Genomic DNA, 24081 nt, shown 5'->3' on the forward strand with positions numbered 1-24081 from the left:
GACAGACAAACACATAAACATATTAGAAGCTTTCTGCTTTATATATTAAGATGTATCAGATGTATGTCCAGATGTTACGCTCTAGAGCCTCTACGGATACAGTGATTTGGACAAATGAGGTGTCTTTAGAATTGGCAAGACCTTTCGAATGTCCCACGATATATAATTTTCAAAATTGTAAGATAGAAATAAAAAATGGGTTGGACTCGCAATTAGTGACCTGGATCCGAGGAAAGTTCTTAACAACCCTCACGACAGTGTTTCCCTTAACGAACTAAACAGGCTGCGGTCCTTGCCATACAATATTGCTATACATAACTAAAAAGTACAAAATAAAAAAATTAAACAAATTTTAAAAACCCGACTGCTTAAAAAGCGAACTAAAATGACAAAATCAAGACTTAATTTATTTACACCTTAAGATTTAATTTATGTATATATAGTATATTATTTATGATAAATAGGATAATAATAAGATGGCAATTTAAATTAACTCAATTGCCTGCAGTCGGAGGCCTTAAATCTTTTGATGCTCTTCTACCCCAAGCATGTACCTGCCGCAATGACTAAAGAAAGTGCTGCAAGCTGGTAACAAAAAGAGGTGAACAACATCAATTCCAATTATGTGTCAATGTCTCTTCACGCGTGACAACTTTTACAGCTTACTCAGAAGTATCAACCCATCAGAAGCGTATAATATATTTTACATATGCAGCCAATATTAACGCTAAAATTATCAATTCTAATTCACGTTAGTAGGAAGCTTGATTAATATACTTTCAATTAATATCGTCTATCAAAGAAATGCTGGAATAAATTTTGATAGAAGAATGTAATAAGGTGAGAACGAATTCAGCGAAAAAATTAGTTCACTCTAGATATGTGTAGCATACTAAACTTTGTAATAAATTTTTGTAAATATTTGTGTAAAGTAAATACTGAATTTGGTGGAATATTTTTGTGCACGTCCTTCGGTGTTTCCACGAATATCGATAATTTTTTAAATAAACTGAATATAATTATTTAATTGGACGCCTTCTAATCTAAAGTGTATCAATCAAAGTTTATACTAATATGAATTAGGATTGGCAATTCTAACATTAACAATGATTACACATGTAAAATAAACATGAAACATTGTGTAACAACATGTTAAGTATTTGGTGGACAGATTCTTTTGTGAATAACTGTATATTCACTTGACACAGGAAACGCTGGTTTGGAGAATACAGAATATAGAAAAGATGCGTTGAATAGAATACAATTGACTGCGAGGGACTACAGACGTACCTATACAATTAGTTATAACACGTATCATAAACTGAGGAACATGTTTGCACATTGGCAGTTACTTAGCATGTATTAAAGAATAAAACAAATAAAAAACATTTGGATGCATTTTGACACTTGTAGTACAATCACAAAAGATGCAATGTTGTGATAGGATAATTGAAGCAAATGTAGAAATGTGAATTTTTATATTACCTATCTAGTAAAATGTTCCAAAAGCATGCCAATGTTCCCCCAGTTTACGGTAGGTTATTAAACTTATAATTTTCAATTTAATTCCTCTTTCTGCTTCTACGCAACTAAAATCAATTGACAAGTAACAGTTTTTCTACTTCGAAGCTGTGAAAACACAGAGTTAATCACGTCCATGTTTGTAGTCTAACAAGTTAGCTTCTACTGCTTCTAGGAAGAAACTTCTTGCATTCTTTCTGTAGAATTAATTGGATCGATCGACAACTTTTGGTAGAAAAATGAGCATCAGAAAAAAAACAAAAGCAACAAAGTTTGTCACAAAAAGTTCAAGTAGCATAATTAAGCACTAACGTATTATCGCAATGTCGTCACTGGATGTGGTTAGTTTGCGGCATTTACAAAAAGTCGAACGTAATTACGAATATGTTACGGTAATTTCTACCAAGAAATTTGTTTGCCACCGGCACTAAAAGAGTTGTTTTTGCCCTCTGTTGAAAACTGCCACTGTATTGCAAGAAATTTAAATCAATGAAGCTGCAACGTGAGACCTGCGTATGGCATGCCGTTGGTAAGCTAAAAAGTTGTCATTTCGCGAGCCTCCTACTCACGTTTCGAATTTTCGTAAGTGAAACAGTACCCTAGTAGCATGTATTCTTGGCATTTTGATGGCCAACTAATTCCCAACTTGGGGACACTGTGAGCCGACCAGAAATGCTACTAGGGTAAGGTTCGACGTTTCATTTGTGTTGCACAACTGTCTATAAATTAATCACCTCACAGTCAGCTATGATTTCGAGCGTCCACGATAAATTGTTTAATCCTTTACACTGCGAACGATGGCCTCTGATTTAATGAACTTTCACGAATCGTTATGTGATCAAATAAAGTCCGATTGGTTTGTGAGCGTGAATTTTGTTAAGAACGTTTTCAAGATTTTAGTTTAACGAATATTGAAGATTTTTAAAAATATTTCAATGAAATTTATTGTAATACTCGGTAGAAAGGGGACGATGTGTAACATTAGGTAGAGTAAAGGTAGGTAAAAGTTCGCACTATGCGAATTTCATTGTTTGAGTTGCGGCAGTGGCCAATGGTGATTGACAATCAATTGCCAATCAAGGTAGAGTCACCAGTGTCGAGTTGTGTAGCTGTGCTTCGTTTTGTTATCGTACAATGCGGTAAGTACTGAATTCGTTTGTTCTGATGTAATATTCTCATTTTTAGAAATCAATATTATTCCTATAAATTAATCAGTAAATACTTGAATTCATATGTCGTCTGAAAGAGCTGAAATTCTTCTATTCCAAAGTGCTAATAGAAGTTTTCAATTCTCCTCATAGATAACAGGATAGATTAAACAATGGAAAAGTAGCTGTGGGGGCAAAAGTTCGCACGATGCAAGAGTTCGAATGCGAACTTTTGCCCGAAAAGAATTTGACGGGTGTTATAAATTCATTAAACTTATTTTATTTCTAATGTTTGCTAAATTAATAACGAAAACTGATTAAACCGACTATAAAAAATAAATTTCAAATTAACTATCAATCACAACATGGAGATTAATTTTGAGTTTATGATAGTTGAGCCACGCTGATATCAGCTTTTCATTTTTTTTTTTATTAATTTTTATTCCACAATATTTTTCCAACATCCTTTTTAATTAACTTTTTGATTAAAAAATCAGCTCGAAGTAAATGAAACAATGAAAAGAAAATCTGAATGCAAACGTGCAAATAAATAATTAGAAATTTAAAAAAATCCCCCAAAAATTACGTCTACTTCTGAAAAAGTTTGAAAGCAACAAAACGAATCGGTTCCAAAAAGAGAATTTGTCCTGCGTGCGAAGAAGAATACACAGATCCTCCAGAAGGTGGATGTGCGATTACTGTTACCTTGATTAACACAAAATTAATTTTAAACTATTAGTCCTTTTGCTATATTACCACGACTATTGCATGTTGGAAAATAAAACACTTTTGTGGAAGTTTCTCGTTCTGTTCTTTTACCCCGTAACGTGCGAACTTTTGCCCCACATGTCGGGTAAAAGTTCGCATTCGACACTTCTCGGAAATATTTATTTTATATAAGTTGTGACAGGTAAATTTACACGAAGTCTCTGCCTATCGAATAATAAGGGATAGTAGTCATTTCTCACAAAATGATATGTGCTATCAGTGTAATACCAAGGATTTTAGGGAAGTCTAAACTTTAAGTGCGCACTCTTGCCCCACAATACTCTACTCGTTTTTTTTTTTTTTCGGTAGCCACATCTAAAAGGGATTAACTTCAGTTTATTCTATTTATTGTAGTATCATCCGTTCTTTCAGATTTTCTATTTTCCCAACATAAATTCAATAATTTCTAACGTAACAGTATTGGATACCTATCTAAACAGATTATTTCATTGATAAATAGAAAATTGTTGATGCAAATCGTTTTCAATGAAGTTGTAATGTACTTGACAAATGATTAACTTGCTTCATACGGTACTCGGTTCCAGCATTGAGAAATTCCAGTATAATCGATTATCTCTTTCATCAGTGCGCAATTCACTTGATCCCTCTGCGCTCGCGTGTTTTTGCAACAGCAAACAAAATAGTCTTTTTCTAGAAAGTAAACGTGTTTCGTAAGTACTCCCAATACCGTAGCCCTCGTTCTATCTTACATCGCAATGCTGGCCAAGATCGAGATTTTCTTTTACGACTATGTTGAAACTATGGTGTCTGGTTAACGATATTCCAGCATTCCTCTGCTGCACACATCAATTCCAGATTTCTGTAAATTCTAGTGTTTATTTCCCCACTAATCCACCTTTGTTTATATACAACTAACTTTACCATCCGGCTTCGCCTGGAATTTACATTCTGATTTTGCATAAAGAAAGTTTTTTTTGGAGTGAAAATAGTCACATTCAATTGGATTAAGAAGCCGAGGCACATTTCGTGATTCCAGAATTTACCGCTCGAAAGCTTTTAGGCGACAGACAACACGCACGAAGATATAAACTTTCTGCTTTACATATTAAGATACATCGTAACACTCGAATTGCAGAAAAGTTAATTCAGTAGTATTCAACTGAATGATAGAAAATAAATGAGGCATATTTCGAAAAGTTTACACTTTATTAAAGTCAAATAATTAACAATAATCTATGTGAATTTAAACAGTGCAATTTGCATTGAATGAATATTTTGGATAAGATTCTAGAGGTGAGACTAAAAATTCATGTTTTTTTAACACATCCAATAAGTCCGCGTTGGAAGCATGTTAGACTTCGAAATGGAACTATGATTCTGTGCAAAATTAAAACATTAACAGTAATACTAATTGTTCGTTTCCAATTGGAGAAGTGAAAATTAACATAAAAATGTCTCTTTTTGAACATTATCTAACAGTTACGAATAACGACAGCAGATTAAATACTGCTGTCTGAAGAAAACGTATTTTAATAAAAATCCAAAATCTTTGAATTCACTAAAATTCATATTAACTGAGTTAATAAGTTTGCAAAATATTTGCGTGCGAATTCCCCTACTAATTCCTGATTAAACTTGTATAATATTAAATAACGCTTTTATTTCTTAGCCCTTTAACGAAATCAGTAGCAAACATGTAAAATATTTGGAAACTGTTATATTATTTGCTAACGTATTAATGAACCCCAGTAATTTCAATGGAGTATCTCTGTTGAAGGAACTCATGACAAAATGAAGAATTGAGACTGCAACGAGGAATGTAATCGTGAGAGATACAATTATCCTCCAAGCAGAAAAATACTCGACGGCATTAACTCCACGGAAGGGAACTTTGTAGTCGTTCAAATACCAACTGGTTCTAACGACAAGTTAAATTACACCAAGACGTACGGAAATAATTTTCGTAAAGATATATACTTTCCATGCACGTGTGGCTGATAAACGGTAGATCACGAAACGTATGTACAAACATCTTTTGGATGAAATCAGATTTCAAATGCAGAATCCTCTGAATATAGAGAAAACTTTAAGTAGCAGCTTCTGGTGGTTACTTAAAAAATATTCTCTGCTGGATCGACACACATTTCCTTCATTCTAATTGAATACTTGATTAGAAACAGATTTAAACACAGTATTGCTGATATACCCACCTATGTAAAATATTACCCCTTAAGAATTAAAATTTCATAAATTATTTATTTCTACACGGGGCAACTAACAGTAAGTAGCTGTTAATTCCATTTCCTACAAGTTTGTAACCACCACTTGCTAGTACCACAGATAGCCACATTCATATAGACTAAGAATCTCTTTTCTTTTTTGCGTTTCGGATAAACCTTAGAGTACTTTCCGTCAACGCCAGATCCACCCGATTTTTGATCAACGCTCTCAGTCAGCACTCTGTATCTGCCATCTTTCTTTTTTCACTGCCACAAGAAAATTCAGAACAACAGCTCAGGATACAATAAAACAGCCTGCCAAACCTCGAAGTAATTTATCGCGCCATTTTTGTACAAAAAATTCACAAAGAATTGCCTATTTTTCGGTCCAACGTGGCGCAATCCTCCCCTTAACGATCTACTATGTCCTATAATTTAATTACGTGATCGTAACTCTGCACCATTTTATGAAAATCTGTTATAAATTATAAAGTACAATCACCAGAATTAAACGACGAATAAACCAGTGCAGTTGGTAAAGTGACGTCAAAACCTTGTCGTTGATTAAAATCGTGTTCTTCGCTCGTGATGTGTCTGCAGTGCAGGTTATATAAGGGGACGTAATTTAATACGCCAAAATCATTTCGTATAAAAAACGAGAGAGGTCGAAAAGCTGCGTTGCGTTACCGAGGTACTTAAAAATAAAGAGAAAGTCGAATTTCTTCTTTTTCCCTGAATGTTGCTTTACCTTCATCTTCATTCCACTCATTTTATGTAACACGTGATATCATTTTGATATAATACTTGTGTACGTTTTCAAAATCACGCCGGTTACATAAATATTAATCACTTAATACTGTTCCATGGCAATTGATTATGCAAATTCGCGATTGCAATATCATAGTGGTATTAAAATAGGACTAAAAGTACCAAACCCATTAAAATCATCGATTTCTATGGTTTCAATCGTCCTGCCATATGAAGCAATCATTTATAATAAAATTGCAATCTTTAGTAAGCGTGTTAATAGGAAATAGTATAAACCACGTAAATAAAATTCCGTTCAATTCTAAAAAAATTCTTTGCGTACTCTAACATGCAAAAATTGATGCGCTTATATTCGCGTATACTTCGATCGCCTTCATCCTTTCTAGATTTCTGAATTTTCATCCGAAATTTAAGACGACTTGTAATTTTCCTCTCAAACTCTACATCTTCTACGAAATACAAAGAAATATCTTCCTACTGTAAAAACTTAGAAGAAATACATTTGTATAGGTAATTTTAGAAGGCAAAAATTCTTTGTCCTTTTTAATTTTATCAGAAATATATTTTTATTAATTCTCTCTCGCAAAGCTTAAAGCAGCATGGACCGTTTTAACAGCGGCGACCACGAGACTTGCAATTACGTTTAAACTGTTGGAGGGACCTGATGAACGCTGCGAGGCAGTTGAACTTGCCCTAAATATCAAATAATAGTTCCAGTAGCTCGACTCGACGTACCGTGTAATAATGAACCAAAACATGTCCGGGCAAAACAATGTGGAGGAAAGTGCGCTCCGATAGTTTCTTACAAAATCACCACAAGAACGCGTGACTATTCCCCGCTGACACGAGATACTGTTACACGCGAAAGAGCAGCAAGTGTTTCGCAGATAATCCGATCTTGATTATAGGGACCTTCAAAGATAAAATGTAGAGGAATAGTTAATGGAGAAAGTAAGCAGGAGAAATTGTAAATTGCAAATGTAAATTAGAAATGAAAGTCAGAGCAGAGCATCAAAGAGAATGTACTTTTCTCTATTAATTGTAGATTTAGATCTCTATTGATTCAGAATCAAGAGTGTCGCAAAATATTATTTCGCTTCTACTTACAGCAAGTCAATCTAACTTTTTCATGTTTCGATCGAATCAATCCTTTTGTGTATTCAACGTATGTAAATATAAGCGGCAAATTATTTTCTTCTTAAAGTTCTTATTACGACATATTTGCACACTAATAGATTACTTCGCGTATATTTTCATAACGCGACATCGAAGCCAGTTTTCCTTTTCATTACTCCGAACAAAAACGTTACCTGATTGTAACAGGGAAAAGATAGCGAAGAATTCATTAATGAATGCGTTCATTCATCGAGTACGCGTATGCCTACTCCGGATTGACTAAATCCCTAATTTTCAGAATCTCAACGTTTCGCTATTTTAATCGAATCAATTAGAACAGTATAACTCCTCGTATATATCTTGCACTTTCAAACTGAACGACTCAATTATTCTTATACTTCGAGTCACTGAATAAGCTCCAGAATGTCGTTATTTCAGTTTAAAGCGTTTGCTTGAACTCGCAGGAACGCAGGCAATAGCAAAACGTAGTACTACTTAGAAAAGAGCATACGAAAGTTTGTTGTAAACAGAAATTTTACTTGAACTTTACAGTGTTCGTAATGTGAAAGGTCACCCTCTGTAACCTGTTGCGTGTAACACATACGTAACGTAATGCTTAAATCTACGCCGAAACTTCACATTTCAGACTTGTGCAAGAATTTTACTAACCATACGAACATAAATCCCTTTAGGACCTGTCTACGAGAACCAAGTCGCTCTTACAATCAGACCATCTAAATGGCCCTAAAAATGCTCCTTCGAAGGTACCCTAGCTGTTCTAATACCCAACATGAACGAACACTTTCAAATACTCGAATAATAAATATAAAATCAAGTCAGTGTTCTATGATGAAACTTTTACAGGAAGGGCCACCTAAATTCTTAGAGGCTGTTTCCTAGAAAACTATTGGCCATACTGACTCAAATTTTTTGCTACGTTGTACAGCTCAGTGGGGCCTCTTATGTGATATATAAAGTACAGAGTATCAGTGTCATCACCTCTGGGGACGATGGGAACCCAACTTGCGTTGTTTAACTAGTAACGGTATATAAATCTTTACAAATTTGGGTAGCTTTTTTAGGGTCGAGGAAAGTGTATTTAAAAACTGTTTGCATAGTTTTTGCATTTCTTTGCACACGAATTCCTTCTGATTGTAAGTCGACGAAGACGTGAGAAAATCGTCGAAATTTTAGTTTGTATTTCAAGTACATGCATTTATCCATCAGCGTATCATTTAAAAATATCAGGAATTCAATAAATTACCCTTGAAAGTTTCGTTATATAATAATTGGAAACATAACACTGGAAAATTCAACTTAAACAACGAACCATAGTTCGTCCCCTTCATTTCGAAGTGTTTTGCTCTATTTTGAATTAGCCAACAGACTACGGAAACTTTCTCTGAAAACGCAGATGTAACTGACAAAACGCAGGGGTGTTAGGCACAAAGGAGGAGACATAAACAAACAGAGCAACGATAAACAAAGCAATTATCAGATTTCTGTAAACTGTTGTGAAATACTGATACGTAATGGATGATTGCCCCTTGTGTGATCCATCCTCGTGCTAAACTGGCATCAAACAATATCCACACATGCCCGAACACAAAAAGAAGAAGTGATTTACAAGCTTAGCAGCTGCAAAGGACTTCTTTCGTTCGTAAGACGGGCAAGTCTCCACTGATACATTTATCGCAGTGGTGACATCGGCTTCGCGATTTTAATATGTGAAGGACCAGGGACGTGACAGTCATTTGAAGATCGCGGTCTCATACGCAGCATCGTATTCGTTGCTCCATCCTGCGCAATTTCCACATTCTTCACCACTTTCGGATAAGAAATTATGCATATTTACTTACGTAAGGTCGCTGACAGACGCAGCCTACATGTGTGCACGACCGGGTTCATTAACTGGCCAGTAAAATCCGCGTTTATGTAACACACAACAGTTCTATGGTGGCGAGCGAATGAGAAGAAGAAAACCACGAGAGACAAGTTTCTCTATCGCCAAGGTGCTGCACGAACAGTTTCGTCCGCCGTGCCCGTTTAGAATGCGATTGCCATTTCCCTCGGTCACGATATCCTTTCGAGTATTTCCTCTTCAACGGCTTCCCATCATTTCCACGCTTCGGCGAGGTACGGTTATCACGGTATTGTCAGCCGGTTCCACTTCCACCGCCCGATGATTGCTCTGCGCCGTGCTGAAAATCCGCACCCCCGGTCAAAGCGTCGGCATTGCGCACCTTGCAGTCAACACCAAAACCAACAACTTTCACGCTGATAGGATCTCGGTCAATCGTCAGGGAACGCGGCTAGTGGCTGCAGCTCGAAGAGGGTGACAGTTAGGTGCTCGGCAAGTGCCGGGCGCTAAATCGCGACTGACGAATGAAGAAGAACGACAGCCAAGGTGGCGTTCGATTCGTCCGAACCCCCTCTGATTACACGAAGTCCCAGGATTATTCTCCCCGCGTTCGTTCCTTCCTTTTTTTCTCGTGCACTTCCCCAATGAGGACAGAAGCTTGAATGTAACTAGTGAGCAACACTTCGTGCCTCGTCTGCGATCAACGAGATCACCGATTAGGCTCCAGAGGGGTGGACTCTGCGTTGAATCGGTCACTTTCGCGTTACGAACATTTCGAAGGAATCTCGCGCTCCTGCTGAAGTCCGCGCACCGTGGGCTAAGGGTTACGTTTGAACGAACGTTCGCTCGTTCCCGAAAGCTCGAGTGTTGGAGCTCTAAGGTGAGCCCAGATACGCGCGTGCTCCTCGATCTTGTCGAATCACCAAGTGAATGAGGAGATAGTAGAACGGTAGTGCAGCGTGGACCACGGTAACGAGAACGCACTGCCCACCAAGCGGCCAAAGAAAGTGGTAGGGACGCCAGGTAAACGTACGACCCGTGGATTGCCTATATGCGCGCATCGAAGCCACGGCTCTGGTGGCGGCTTCTCTGTCGCAAAATGAATGACTTGTGTCGTTCGACTCTGCTGACTAAGTATACTTCGACCGATACACACTGGAATTTCCTCTGTCGCATACGACGAATGTAACCGATTTCACTAACACGTCCCAACCCTTGGAAGGTCGCGTTGCGGTTCCACGGAAACCCGCGGACCTTCTCTCGCACACGCCACGAACTCGAGTTACGTACAGCTCGGCCTGAACTTTGCGCTTTGAAAGCGTGCGGTCTGTGATTTTGACCGCTTGGCACGATTCATTTCGTTGGTGTTTATGTTACATTTTTGCAAAAGGTTTGCGTAAAGTGGACGTAGCTATGAGCTGCATACAGCTGAAAGTGGTGGATGCTAGTTTTCGGCTTATACACGTTACTTTAATGAACCTAAAGAAACATCTTTAATCTGTAAAAACATATTTCGATGCCTGTCGCTTGTTTCTGCAGCAAACGATTTCGACGAATTCTTCAGCATGTATGCAACTTAGGGGAGGCCGGGGATTGTAGGCCAGATTTTCAGTTTTTGATTTTTAATCAATTATGTGGACGAAATACCATTAAACCGGTTGGTTTATTTGATGGGACATACATTTGGCTGTCTGGTTGAATTATTAAAGTTGAATCAATGTGACAAGAATTAAGGTATTTTAATGTTTTTCTAATACCTTCCATGCACGGGGTTGGTTGACTTACACTTTACAGTATGGGGTAGGTTGACTACAGGTACGATCGGTTAAGAAAATGTTATTAGTAACTTAGCGCAGTGGTAATAAAATAACACAATGTCGCAAGAGTTGTTTCATTATAAAATATTAATTTTTTTCTTTCATATTTTAATAGTAAACTGACATTTTTTTAACTTAAACATATATTATAATGTATTTATAACACAGTGAAATTTAAACAGAAAATAAAAATCGCTTTCTGAATAACAAAATAATAATTTAAACCTTATTAACGTTCAATTATTTATGTATAAACAAAAATACTATGTCAATAGATCGTCTAATAAACAAACTTTAAAATAGTCCCTTAAAATTTATTCTATTGTAACTACATAGAGCGTGAAAAAATAAAATCTTTAAGAAATAATATTTACTTAGGTGGTCAATTTTTCGACAAACGCTGATAACTGTTAAAAAAACGTGCGATCGCGGGGTCGGACATAAATTCATGGCATAGTAGAAGTGACTTCTTTCTACAGTGAATCTTTCCGCAGTAGAGCATACGTCGGTGTAAAGTTATTAACAATTAGTCAACCTACCCTCTGAGACAACCAGCCCCGGTCTCCCCTACTGAGCTCTACAAATGGGATATTTAAATTTTCGTAACATGCTGAGATCAAAAAGTTGAAAAAGCGATATTCACTATTTATCTCGCTATTTCGACCAATTGCCATTTTTTTCATAATGATGAAGCACGTTATCTAGTAAACTACTACTTCTAGCTTCTTACGAAACCCAATTTATCATTTAAGGGGTCATTCTACTTTGATCGGGCGAAATATGAAGCTGTTTTTAAAGATTTTATCCTGAATAAATACTACATATAATTAAATAAATGTTTTCGGTATTTGTTAAGCTACTCTTATACCGTACAAAAACTTTAAAAGGAATTTGTTTAATTGGTTTTAATTGCTTTTTTACAGCGTCAATATGGCACCTCAAAAAGTGGTATTTTCGTGACGCATCCGTGATTTTGGTAATTAATATTCCAGGTTGATGATACTTCCAGGTGTCCGGGTGCCAGGGCACAGTTTTATATTTTAATTCACTTAGTACCGCACAGTTATGTGCCACACAGGATTGACTCTGTCATTCTGATAGTGAGACGTTCCGTTACATGTTTTCGTACTCATCATTAGTGTACTGTGTGCTAAATTCCCCTAATCTCGTGGGACTTCGTTCTGATGTTTGCCAGCCAAGCCGCGGAACAGGGTTGAGAAGTTTTCGATTACTGTAAGAAACACGGGCAATAGGAAGCAACAATCAATGAAGAGTTTTACCTGTAAATGAGGTTGCAGAATTTCATTAATTTCCTAGCAGAAATAAGGCCAGAGATAATGAGTTTCTCTTCTGACAGTCTGAAAATCTGGCCAATGCGATAGACTCATATTTGCGATCATATCGACACGAAAGATAACCCGCTTTACGAACGGCAGAGTAGAGAAACTTAAACGTCTGCGCACACATATTTAGTTCAGTGGCGGCAGTGTTAGTGGCACGAAATCGTTTCCCCGTTTTGGAGTCAGCAATTCACACTTACCCATGCCAGCGATGTCTTTTTCCTTCAGTGTCGGATCCATATTCGTACCTCTAAATTCGCAGGCCACTATATTCTGGCTTTCTGACTGATATTCTCTTAAAATCGGTTGAATGGGGGCATTTTCTATGACCTTGATAGGTACTCGAATCGAAGCTATCGGACGACGCTCTTCGAGAGCCCTACAAACTGGAGTCATATAAACAGAGACATCAATAGGCCATTTAGTATTGAAAATGACAATTCCTATATTTCGTAATAGATCTTCATACAAGTATCGCAATGGATTGCTGGTGTTTTTCTGGTAAAAATGATACCAAACCTGATATAATGCTGACTGTTAAATGATTTTACTTAGCTTCGATCCTCTGTATGTATGTTTGGTGTATGGTTCAAATCTGCCATTTCAATTTTCACCCACTTCCATCAATCAAATTGTTTTGAAATTTGGCATGCATGCGTAGATTGGATGACAATACAAATTTAAAAATAAAAGTCAACAATAAAAAATATAAAGAGAAATGTTTAAAAAATTCACATACACTAAAAACCAGAAAAAAAATATTTAAAAAAATCCACAAACACTAAAAACCAGAAAGAAATATTTAAAAAAAATCCACAAACACTAAAAACCAGAAAAAAATATAAAAAAATCCACAAACACTAAAAACCAGAAAAAAAATATTTAAAAAATCCACAAACATTAAAAACCAGAAAAAAATATTTAAGAAAATCCACAAACACTAAAAACCAGAAAAAAATATTAAAAAAATCCACAAACACTAAAAACTAGAGAGTAAAAAAACATGAAAAATGCATGCGGGCGTAATAATTTACTTAATTGAAAAATAAATATAAACAGTTTGTAAAATTCAGGCTTGAGAAATTAAATTAATGTTGAGGTATTTAACATGCAGCCTGCGCTATTTAAAGTTAACAAAATTCAGTTTATTTATTTTTATGGTTAATGGCAGACTTATATAATTGTTGATAACTATAGTAAAAATGCATTGCTACAACTTTTCTTCTCGCTGACTGTTGCGGACTAGTCCGCAAAATGAGATATCGGAAATTTATGAAATCTAATATTTACTCTCTAAGAGACGTCATTTTGTAGTTTGCTAATAATGAATGATTTCATGCGACAAAATTGTATGGTAAAGTTGTCCAACTGAAAAAAAGTGCTAATATGAACACAATATCTCAACTCTCATTTCCAATTCACGTAGAAAACGCCAACCAGAAAGGGTTTCTTGGAAAAAGTATGTACTATCGTAGAATAAACGCGTAAAACAAATATGGCTACGAAAACGAATTTGAACGGTGTGTTCTACATACTATGTAAAATTTCGAAATAAAACACATCACCAAATAATGTGGCCAAAAAACAATGAACGCAACCAACGCCTTTTTATTTAGTGGAAACACATTTCAAAATATGGACAGTTAATCGTTCATTTTTTATTGTTAATTACCTACGTTTTGAAATTAAATTAAATTGACTGCTATTTGTACTCAATTTTATACCAAGAAAAACTCTATAGAGTTTTTCTAGATATTTCGGTATTAAAACGTCACAAACATAATGGCCTCTTATCCAAAAAATGAGAAATTTAAAAATAGCACGTATTTACATAATCAATACCACTACGGTAAAACTTATTTTATCAGAATATGTAGAATATGTTAACCTTGAGTAGAAAGAAATGTCAGAATCTTTTTGCTGAATTTCCTATAACATTATCCTTGGGGTAACCGCAAAAATTTTAAAATAAAATATGCACATATTCGAGGTTGCGGTTTGACACAGTATCATATATGATGTATGTTTACAAAATTCTAAAAGTAAATTAGGCGAGAGAGCCAAACGTTTTTTTTCACAAAATCCACGAATGTTTCCTCGACAAAACCAGAAATTTTTAAGTAAATTTCAAGGTCACAGTTAAACAGAATTGCGCGTGTTCCTTTTTTACGGAAAGATTAATATTTATAATCAAATTAGAAGTGGTCGTTGGACATCTTTTTTACAAATCCCCGGTAATACTTTTTTCTGGGAAAAATCGTGAAGTTTTCGGACAAAGCAGGTAGCGCTTTTTAAATCTTCGTGTACTACAGTGACGTACATTACGTTTATACGCGAATTGTGTGAAGTTTCAAATTAAACTAAAAATGAAATTTCAAAATTCTTGGACGAATTCTTCGCGCACTAGAATAATTCACATTAGAATCTTCCTAGAATAATTGACTAAGCCTCACGTGTTCTTCTAAGTAAGTATGAATTTCATTTATCCGTATGTTTTTTCCAATCGCGCTGCTTCTGTTAAGAACAATTATTTTAAAGACAATTCTTGACAGATATAATAGTAAGTATTTAATTCGTAGGAAACATGGAATACTATAATCGATGCAATATTAGTTTGTTAACTATATAAATGATTTATGAATAATGTGTCTACATTGCCTTTAAAAATTTTCAACTATCACGTTTCTGTGACTTATAAAGATTTTTAACTAATGAAATTTTGAAAGAAAATGCATTTACATATTTAAAGATACTTAACTATGTCAGTCCGATCCTGTAACTTACATTCGAAGAGTGAACTGATAAAATGGCACTTCACCACACAAATTGCACGATACTCGCGCAAATGCAAATATTTCTTCCTAATTGTACATTATAAAAAAGTTGCGTAAAGAGATAAAGATTCTTCAGTTATAATACGACAGTTAAAATACTCTGGACCAAACAAAAATTTCGAACTGCAAAAATGTAATATTTAATATTACAGATTTCTTGTTTCGCTTACTTTAAATTAAGGAACTAACGGAATATTTATCCATTAATAAAATTTACCTCATATCACAAAAGAGAAATCGTCTCAATTACTTTCTTCTTTCGAGCAAAATTATGCGCTGTTCCGGGAATAAAGATAACCGATTGCATATAAGCCTTAGTTAATAATTTCCTGCATTAAATTTACAAATTTCTATTTCAATATGTTTTACGTGAGAAACAAAAGACATTAAAGACTTTTAAATCGCATGGAGACTTAAAACTTTTGCGGTTTGAACAATATTCGAAATGATTTGAGACAGGACACATATTGCGTTGATTAAACATTTAAAACAGAGCAAATTAATCGCCCATTACTACGTTCTACCAATAGGATGATTTATGAATATAAGTCGTAAGAGAGGAAGAAAAATATGTAATATTTTTTTTAATTTATCGCGTTGTTTTCGAGAAAAATGGTCTTTGAACATGAAATTAGTATAGAGTACGATAGCCATTATTAGTAAAATACTTTTGCGGCGTCGAGGTATCTCTTATTAGTACACACAGTATTCACGACAACTACTTTATACAATGCAATACTAATTCAAGTGTCTGACGGTTAATTAATAGCAACTAGAGGTGTGCGAGAACCCGAAAATTCCAGGGTTCCCGAGAATGTACGGAATTCTCTAGAGGGACGGGATTCTCGTGAGAGTCGGAATTCTCGAGAGAGTCGAGATTCCCGAAAATTCCAAGGACCCGATTGCCGTTTCGAGTCTCGAATTTAATGAATGCGACATCATACATTAAACACATCGTAAGAAAAAGTGTAGAGACATTGTTGATTTACCTGCAAACATCAATCACTTCCGGGAATCCCGACACTCTCGGGAACCCCGAAACCCTCGGGAACCCGTTCCGATCCCGAGGAAAAATCTCGTCCCGACCAGACCCGACATTTTCGGGTTCTCGCACACCTCTAATAACAACTTCTTGTGGTCTTTTCCGTCGGTGTTTTAAATTTTAATGCGAGCACCAATGGGCCAGGAAATTACACTCGATGATCGCAACAATACTAACACCAACTTTATTATAAATTATAGAAGATACTTTACCCAGAAATTATTAGAAAGAATTGCCATCTCAAACTTCTAATGCCAAAAGTATGTATATCAGTGCACTCGTGGTTGCTGCATTTCATGTTGAAAGACCATTAAAACTATACCTAGCGTAACAACAAATGAATACACTATTTGGTGTGGTACAAATAAATATCATAAAATTGTCTAAAGTTTACACTGTAAACCATAATCACTTCTAATAAGTATTTCACTGATTGAAAAATATAACTTACAAGTATACAACAACTTATTCTGACATTCAAAATTGTGTTTTCGGAAATACGTATAAGGTAAATAAAAACACTTTATTCTGTAGTTCTTATCGTTTTTATTGTTTATGTTCTTCTTTTATCTACACATATTTTTATTGGCTCCGCGAGAAACCACCCCTTCGTCGATTATATGTTTTAGCGAACATAATATATAATTATTCGTTAGAACTATTGAATGAAAACGTTTTATTATAACGCACTTGCTTCGCATATTAACTTATCGGGAAAGCAGAGGTGAGTATACGACAATAACGCGTTTAATCGAGGATCTATTCTGTGTCAGTCACTAGATTTGGTTACTTAACACAGTAGATTCAGCTGAAACAAAGTGGACGCCCTCGTCTAACAAGTCATTCTTATTGCCACATGCAGAACTGATGCTGCAGATGACGTGGACGGAAATTCCGCTTGCTGTTTGCAGACTTACAAGTTGTAGACTCAGAAAATTCATAGATCTGATTCGTGAGTATCAATTATTATGAAATGTATAATGGAATAAAAATAATCACTGCTCAGTTATCGCAAATTTTCTGCTTTTAATTCAATTGGGCTCGGATTAATTCAGAATTTATAGCTTATCATCACTTACAGTTAGTGTGCTTTATACTCTAAATTACATATGTTACTTTAACTTAATTTGTGATAAAACCACAACGGAAAATGTTCGAAAACTTTTAATGATACACGTAGAAATCTTTAGCTTCATCAAGTTCATGCGTCACTCGCAGTGACTATCAAACAGAGATATTGTTGTTGTTTTTTTTAAATTTCAGATCGAATCAATCGTTCGTCCTTGCGGTCCCCCCGAATACAACTTTCCTTTTTTAATTACATTAAAAAGGTGAAAGTACATCTCCACTTGCAGGTGTTCTTACGTGTATTGTATAATCATGATCCTTATTCGTAACCTACTTTTCAGAGGTTCAATGCGAACCAGGCAGATTTATCGATCACATTTTTACTTTATTTTCCACATGCATTACGTCTTCGTGCAAAAGTTGTTCGTAATTTGCGTGTTCGTCCCACCTGAGTAATTATTGAAGATAATTCATGAACCATAACAGGTTTTTTTGGAACCTCACTGTACTAGGTCACGATATATTAAAAATTAAACTTGAACATGTACATATCAAAAAGTCGTGGATCCAGAGGGAGGCGATAGAGACGACCGCCCCCCACCCCGGAGTAATAAAATAGAAATATATTATTACATTGTGTAATTAATGTGAATTTAATTATTTAGGCTATAGCATCAGCTAGAGATATTAAAATATAAATTGCAAGCAAATTTTAAATCTCCTAAAAGAAGGTTAAAAAATGTACTTATGTACTTTTACATATTTCGCCCCCTCCAAGAAAGGTTCCAGAATTTGCCTCTGCAGAAAGCCAAGTTCAGCAAGTAAACCAGTAAAGCTTCTTCAGATGTAAAAGTAAGAATCGAATACCTGACTCGTACAGTAGTTGTAAATTCAGCACATAAGGGATGTAAAGATATGAGGATAGAAAATTATATTCTTGGAGGGAAGAAACATATTTATAATAACTTAGAAATAAAAAATCATAGGTACCCTTTTAATTTGAAGTTAACAGATCTTGAACTTTATAGATATAGGAGACACTAAGGGGGTAACAGTTGTAAGTAAGGAATTATTAATTTAATAATACAATTACTTATTACCCCATTCAGCAATTGATTTATTTAAAGAAATTATTAAAAGATTAAAGTCGAAAATATGTAGTACTTCAAACACTAGGGGATATGAATGGGGGGCAGTGTTGACTATATTGACACAGAGTTAAAGGCCCCTGGGATGCATGTGATATTTATTTCCGATATTCAACTACGGTGGTTCATAGTCTGAATGAATGGCGCATGAAAAGTCCTCTCACTCGTTTTTGTTTTCTTACTCTCGAGTCTCGGCCTCGGAAATTATCATCGCGGGCTGGGTGTCGTCTATGTACATGTAGTCAGCATTTTTCTGTAGAGTACTCAATACTCGAAATGTTAAATGACAGACAGTATTGAGACTAATGCTGAGCGAAGGTTTAACTGCCATATGGCACCGAGAAAGGGGCCTCGGTCGTATGACATAAGAAAATGTAGGCTCGTTGCGATACTCGAACTGGTTCGAGCCGATGTCGGTCTTAACGGGCCCATTGAAGGGATGGCACACTGACACAGCGTGAACAACTGTAGCGGTACACCCCCTATCCCTTGTGCCACCATAACTTGCTGTCACCCATCCGATTGTAGAAGTCAAATAGTTAAAAGCAGCAATATAGGTAGCTCGAAGTTTCATCTATTCTTCAAATGCTTAAAATTCTTCTAAAAAATTGAATAGGTTGAAATAATTGGAACAGTATTGGTATATTCGTCACATTTATTCGACCTGAAAAATTGAACCATTTTTTCATGATTTCTATATCACTTTCTAATAAATAAATCGATATATTTCAATTGCCGTTCAGTGCGATTAGTTTGGTTTATTCCACACGTCTCGCATGGCATGTTCGTACTCCGAGAAGTAAAAATGCGATCTAGTGGGACACCCCTTATATACACAACTTTTACACTTTATCGGTGATAAGGTAGAAATATTTTCTCGTATACCTCGAAATATCATTTTCGTGTCGAGTGCAACTTTATGAATTCAGAGTGGAATTCCTTCTACCGGTTTTCGGAAGTTTAGCCGAATTTAAACTGAATACGATGAAAATTGCTACGAAAAACAGATGCGATGTCGCATCGCGGATCGCAACGGGGAAGATGCCGCAAAGCTCGGCGCAGAGGGCGCCACTAGCGCATGTGCCGTGGTTTTGCATGAGTACGCATGCGTGAATGGTTTGGGCGCGAAATTTTCATTTGTGGAATGTATGAAGTTGGTAGTTACATATTAATGTTTTATAACACACCGTTGACAAGTGGCACGTGCGCTGATGACGTTACGGGTGGGAAAAAGTTGCAGTCATCTTCCCCATTCCGACGCGAATGCAGATATCGGATTTACTTATCGGTGCGTGGCTTGTTCGATGCGTTTTCGACCACGGTACACACGTACGTTACCGTCTGTCGGGGAATTGGAGCCATCATCGACGAGGTATTGGGATTTACTTATTGCCGCTACGCAATCTGGTGACGAAAATTGAAAGCGGTTATATCGGGTTAGCTGTCACATCACAGACTTCGTCGATGCTTCTATTGACTTTACCGGCTTCTATAATTGACTTGAAGATAGTTCCCAAAGTCACCGTTATTTAACGTAGAGTGCGCGATATAACCATTTAAGTTCGACGAAGTCGATATTTCAGTTCCTGGGGCAGGAACTCCCATAAGATGTTAGGTCTACCTTATACCTCGTCCGTGGTGACATAAATTAACAATAGATATTAGGTCTATCCGATAGCTTATCTATGATTATATCTTTAAATTTGAAATTATGATTGGTTAATAATAAAATTTTGAAAATTTCTATACCAAGACCGATTTGTTGTCACGTTAACACAGCTGTATTCAAACATTGAATTTAGTTTCTACATAATGTATGTACTTACTACTACGTACTTAATACTACCTACCTATACTTAGAATTCATAAAGAATATTTTAATTGTTATTCATTCTATGAAATACACGAATCGTGAGAAACTTTGAATATTTATATAAGATTGTTATTATTATAGCAAACCTTTTATTTTCTAATATGATTAAAACTGAATAATTAAATGCAGCTACGGTTATATTACGATATCTGAACACCGAAATTTCAAAAAGATGGCATTTCATACGCACTATAGCGCTGATAAGTCCAGAATAGAAATATATTTGTTTAGGATTAATTTATCATTTAGAACAATTCGTGCCACCATCGTTCCTTTCTGTTATCACATACTATCTCTGTGGCGCTGGAGTGGTGACAACATGTGCGAAGTTAGCTACTACAGTTCATAATTATGTAGCAAGAAAAATAGAGGATAATCGTAATTTCTACATCACAAGACTGTTTACTATTGATAGCAATCACAATCCATGTTTCTAACGACCAATATTTTTTTAACAATCACATCGTTCTTAATCGTACTTGGCACTGTTTGGTCGTGAATGAAAAGACTGTTGCGTTTCAATTATCTGTCACAAAGTCGTATCTACATTTCTGATTCATCAGATAGTTCGCATATAACCTCGATATGAAATTTGACATTTGACCACGCATTTGACGTATGTATGCGAGCGATATACTGCCATAATGAAATTGGAGGAAGTTGTTTCACTGGATGACTACGTTACATTAGTCAGTGATTTGTTCCATTTGTTACAGGCAAGGCAGGACGACTGATTAATCGTTTGTCACGGGGGAACGATCATTTATATAAACTTCGATTAAATTCTACGTTTAATATTATTAATTCAAGATGAAGAAGAAGGTAAACATTTTTACTTCTACGAAATTAGAACGCGTAATGCTTGTTTATATTTAATTAAATTAAATTCCGCGATCCGTTTCCTTAACTATAAATTCTTTTAGGTCCTTCTAATGGGTAAGAGCGGCTCAGGGAAAACTAGCATGCGTAGCATTATCTTCGCCAATTACATCGCTCGCGATACTCGTCGCCTCGGAGCAACGAGTGAGTACTACTAACGTTAACCTTCCGTCGTTGTATTACGTATATTCTTATTTCTTTGCGCTAATTGCAGTCGACGTTGAGCACAGTCATGTACGATTCCTCGGGAACCTGGTGTTAAATCTTTGGGATTGCGGTGGCCAAGAAGCATTTATGGAAAATTATTTCGCATCGCAGCGCGACAATATATTTAGGAACGTAGAAGTGCTGATTTATGTTTTCGACGTAGAATCAAGGGAACTAGATAAAGACATGCACTATTATCAAAGCTGCTTAGAAGCGATACTGCAGAACAGCCCGGAAGCGAAAATATTCTGCTTAGTACATAAGATGGATTTGGTGCAAGAAGACCAGCGAGACATAATATTTAGAGAGAGGGAAGAAGACTTAAAAAGGCTCAGTCTGCCACTTGAATGCACTTGTTTCAGAACTAGTATATGGGACGAAACGCTGTACAGGTATGCGTTCGTAATTGCATGTTCGTTTCAATTTATAAGGACCCAGAATCTCATGTAAATTGTTAACATTCAGGGCATGGTCTTCGATCGTGTACATGTTAATTCCTAATGTTAAAGAGCTTGAACAAAGTTTGAAACAATTCACAAACATCATTGATGCTGATGAAGTACTTCTGTTCGAAAGAGCAACATTTTTAGTAATTAGTTATTGTCAAAGGCAACACCACAGGGATGTACATCGATTTGAAAAAGTCTCCAATATAATAAAGCAGTTTAAGTTAAGTTGCAGGTAAATTTGATAATAGACACATTATAACGATATTAATTTAACCCTTCATGGTCACACTGGGTCGTATAGACCCGCTTTTTAACTTTCAAGCTTCTATTCGCGACTATTCTATATTCTGCAATGTTCAAAGTGTGTATTATAATTTTTGGGAATCGATTGGACTGATACAGTTCGTACGGTAAAGGTCTACGCACACATATCCGTTCTGTATCCGTCGTGCCAGTGGTAAGAAGAAGAGAGGCGTAGAGGGTCTCTTCTTCTTACCACTTACACAGACCTAATCCAGACCTTAAGAAGAAGAGACCCTCTACGCCCCTCTTCTTCTTACCACTGACACGACGGATACAGAACGGATATGTGTGCGCAGACCTTTACTGTTTAAAAATCGGCTGGGTCCGTCGAACCGAGTGTGACCACCGCGGAACTTTACGGAAGTGTGACCGGGAAGAGTTAAGTTTAAGATATGACCGAGTAATCATAATTCTAGCAAATTGGCTGCGCAATTTCAAAGTATGGAAGTTAGAAACACGAACTTCGCCGCTTTTATCGATGTATTTACGTCGAATACATATGTGATGGTTATTATGTCGGATCCTGCTATTCGTAAGTATCCTAAATCACAAATTTCCTTCCAATATATAGTAACACGATTTTCCTCGATGTTTCAGCGTCAGCAGCAACGTTAATCAATATTCGTAACGCACGAAAGCATTTCGAGAAACTGGAACGTGCTAGTCAAAGCTCGGCATTAAGTAGATAGAAGTCAGTTCGGCCCAGGTGCGTTGTCGCCCGGGTCCAAGCTGTCAATCACTGTTGAGTCTAAGAGTTACTTTGAAACGGAGTCACCAGAATGCAAGTGCAGTTATACGAGATTTTTCTTATTTATCAATCAACGCGTATTGATAGTTTTTGCCAATGAACTCGTAATTTCCATGTGCAATTTGTGACATAGACCACCAATAACGATATAACGATGAAGTTTTCCAAGAGGCTTTTATTATTTCCCGATAAAGAAAAGAGTTTTAACGTACATATTCATAGTTTAGTTGATGTTAAACCTAAATGCATACATATATGTATAAACGCATAGGAATGCAATGATAAATACGAATGCAAGGAGTCCACCGACAATGCTACTCGGAATTTAACTATTGATATTGTACTAGGTGAATATATTTCATTATTCACTTGTGGCGAATGCTCTCTTTCTTGGCTCTTAGATCATGCATGGTTTCATGGGTTAAGCAACTTTCCTGATCCCATGTTATCACACATCTCATTTCTGTACAGCAATTATTCTGGCCTGTTATAAAGACATATATTTTCCTACGTTATATTCACTTACTATAATAGCGTACTTATTATAGCGATTGTACTACTCTATTACGGTTAGAATTAACTGAATCGCTCGCGATTGTATCTTTCAATTTATATAAACGATAGTATAGATGCTATTTGTACAAAATTTTCGTTCTATGATACTTGTAACATAAGGGAACGAATATTAAACTGATAAGAGTTTATGTATAGCTGTATCTATTAATAATACTTGAAAAGATAAACGCCGTATAATAAGAAATTATGCTTAAACATGTATTGTTAAACTGTATTTTTTAACTGTACGAATAAAGAGAAACGTGGAAATTGATTTGTTTCTGATATGTTTAAATAAGAGGTGAAATCTGTTAAGTTGAGCAAGCTCCGTCTAAATTTTAACAGACTTATAATTAAGGCTGATTCACACACGTCGAGTAACTTAGTCGAGTGGTGAGTAATTTACCATTGCTTTACTAAACTACTCGACGAAATTTTGGTGTCCACGCGCGGTAA

At 36.0% G+C, this 24081-nt stretch overlaps 3 protein-coding genes across 4 annotated transcripts in view; 2 read left to right on the top strand and 1 right to left on the bottom strand.

The window, feature by feature from the left end:
• The window catches only part of Dsb (scavenger receptor class B member debris buster), a 62583-nt gene extending 52197 nt beyond the window's left edge, over window positions 1-10386 (bottom strand). For both annotated transcript variants that reach the window (XM_076807208.1, XM_076807205.1), the window contains exon 1: window positions 9361-10386. The gene's annotated coding sequence lies outside the window, so the exon portion shown is untranslated. The remainder of the gene's footprint in view (window positions 1-9360) is intronic.
• LOC143366286 (annexin B9) overlaps window positions 1-24081 on the top strand; it is a 171661-nt gene that overhangs the window by 26497 nt on the left and 121083 nt on the right. The window lies entirely within an intron of this gene.
• On the top strand, window positions 20791-23899 carry Raga-b (Ras-related GTP binding A/B). The gene is made up of 7 exons (XM_076830600.1): window positions 20791-21100; window positions 21201-21306; window positions 21408-21507; window positions 21578-21962; window positions 22036-22251; window positions 22739-22854; window positions 22920-23899. The coding sequence occupies exons 2-7, from the start codon at window positions 21295-21297 to the stop codon at window positions 23009-23011; spliced, it is 921 nt and encodes a 306-aa protein (XP_076686715.1). The 5' UTR covers window positions 20791-21100; window positions 21201-21294; the 3' UTR covers window positions 23012-23899.

The sequence above is a fragment of the Andrena cerasifolii genome, chromosome 2 (genome assembly GCF_050908995.1).
Source record: "Andrena cerasifolii isolate SP2316 chromosome 2, iyAndCera1_principal, whole genome shotgun sequence".
NCBI lineage: Eukaryota > Metazoa > Arthropoda > Insecta > Hymenoptera > Andrenidae > Andrena > Andrena cerasifolii.